The 1,770-nt window shown below is 36.3% G+C and overlaps 1 protein-coding gene across 1 annotated transcript; it reads left to right on the top strand.

Annotated features, from left to right (window-relative positions):
- Positions 1-397: 397 nt before the first annotated feature.
- On the top strand, positions 398-1,450 carry LOC135232789 (olfactory receptor 2W1-like). Its single transcript, XM_064293873.1, has one exon. It carries the CDS (start codon positions 482-484, stop codon positions 1,448-1,450), a length of 969 nt encoding a protein of 322 aa, XP_064149943.1. The 5' UTR covers positions 398-481.
- The last annotated feature ends 320 nt before the right edge of the window (positions 1,451-1,770 follow it).

The raw sequence follows: 1,770 nt of genomic DNA, 5'->3' as shown, positions 1-1,770 counted from the left end.
GGGGCTTCGTTCCTTAGTAGAGTGATACATAAAATAATTATAATAAAAAAGATCAAATGACAAGTTACTGATTTGAATTCTACATTCTTAAACACTCTCAGCTGCTATGTTATTGGAGGAAATGCTTCCAGTATAGAGCCAGTCACATTAGAAGACAGTTAATGAAATTAAATTTAACAGAGTTCCCTTTTACATACTATAGTGATTGATACAGATATCTACGTTTTTACAATCATTCTTTCCATTATAACATGCTTTGAACTTTTCAATTGATATTCAAAAAAAATTGGATAATTCATAATTCTTACTACCATAGCTTAAAGTTTTATCTAGATGATGAAATAAATGTTTACATATGTTTGATAGTAAAAAAAAAAAAAAAAAAAAATCCCTTGAATATAATGCTTGAGTTTAGTTTGGCATTAAAGTTCATGAATATACTCACTGTGGCTTCCAAAATGTTGATTATTCCATCTTCAGAATGGCTATTTTTAAAAGAAAAAGAATGATCAATGAGAGCTACTTCAATGGATTTATACTCCTTGGATTCACAGAGCACCCTCAACTGGAGATGATCATCTCTGGGATTGTCTTTTTCTTCTACACCATTGCCTTGATGGGAAATATGGCCATCATCCTGCTCTCTTTCCTAGATGACCATCTCCAAACTCCCATGTACTTCTTCCTTAGAAATTTGGCCATCTTGGATCTCTGTTACACCACAAATATAGTCCCACAGATGTTGGTCAATACCTGGGGTAAAGACAAGAGAATAACCTTTGGTGGCTGTGCCTTTCAGCTTTTCAATGCTGTCACACTCTGCATAGTTGAATGTATCCTTCTAGCTGTGATGTCTTATGACAGGTTCAGTGCTGTCTGCAAGCCTCTGCACTATACAGCCATAATGAACTCACAACTCTGCCAGGGCCTGGTGGCCATGGCCTGGTTAGTTAGTGTTATTAGTTGCATGATCCTTTCCCCCTATGCCATGAGTCTTCCTCGATGTGGAAACCACCTAGACCACTTTTTTTGTGAAATATCTGCCATGCTGAAGGTTGCATGTGTGGATACCACAGCCATGGAGGTAGCCACATTTCTTGCATGCCTTGTTATAGCTCTTGTTCCTCTTCTTCTCATTCTGGTCTCATATGGCTTCATTGCTGTAACCGTACTCAAGATCAAATCTGCAACAGGGAGACAAAAAGCATTGGGAACTTGTTCTTCCCATCTCATTGTGGTATTCATCTTCTATGGGACTCTAATCTACGTGTACATACAACCAGGAAACAGTCCAAATCAGGATGAGGGTAAACTTCTCAGTATCTTTTATTCCATTGTTACCCCCAGCTTGAATCCATTGATCTACACACTAAGGAATAAAGAGTTGAAGGGGGCCATGAAAAGGCTGATTGGAAAAGAAAAGCCTTCCATGGACACAATAGGACCCTGATTTTTTTTCCCACCAAACTCCAAAGTGAAAATCCACCCTTTCCACCATTAAATGTAGAAGACATATTTTGTAGTCATCAAGTAAGTGAAGGAAAATTCTCAGAAAAAAATACAATAAAATTCAATACATTTATTGAATAATTAATACACGCTGACATGTGTACAAAAACCCATATTTAAAATTAAATTATAACTGTGGTGCCAACGTTAAAAATAACTTTCATTGATCCCTTGGTTCTTTTGGATTTTTTATTATCCCAGTTATATCGAAGTTGATCAATTTAACTCTAATACTCTCCTTTCATTATGCTAACTAAATGT

The sequence above is a fragment of the Loxodonta africana genome, chromosome 1 (genome assembly GCF_030014295.1).
Source record: "Loxodonta africana isolate mLoxAfr1 chromosome 1, mLoxAfr1.hap2, whole genome shotgun sequence".
Taxonomy (NCBI): Eukaryota; Metazoa; Chordata; class Mammalia; order Proboscidea; family Elephantidae; genus Loxodonta; species Loxodonta africana.
The sequence above is the reverse complement of the archived record's forward strand: the minus strand, read 5'-3'. Positions and strand labels throughout refer to the sequence as shown.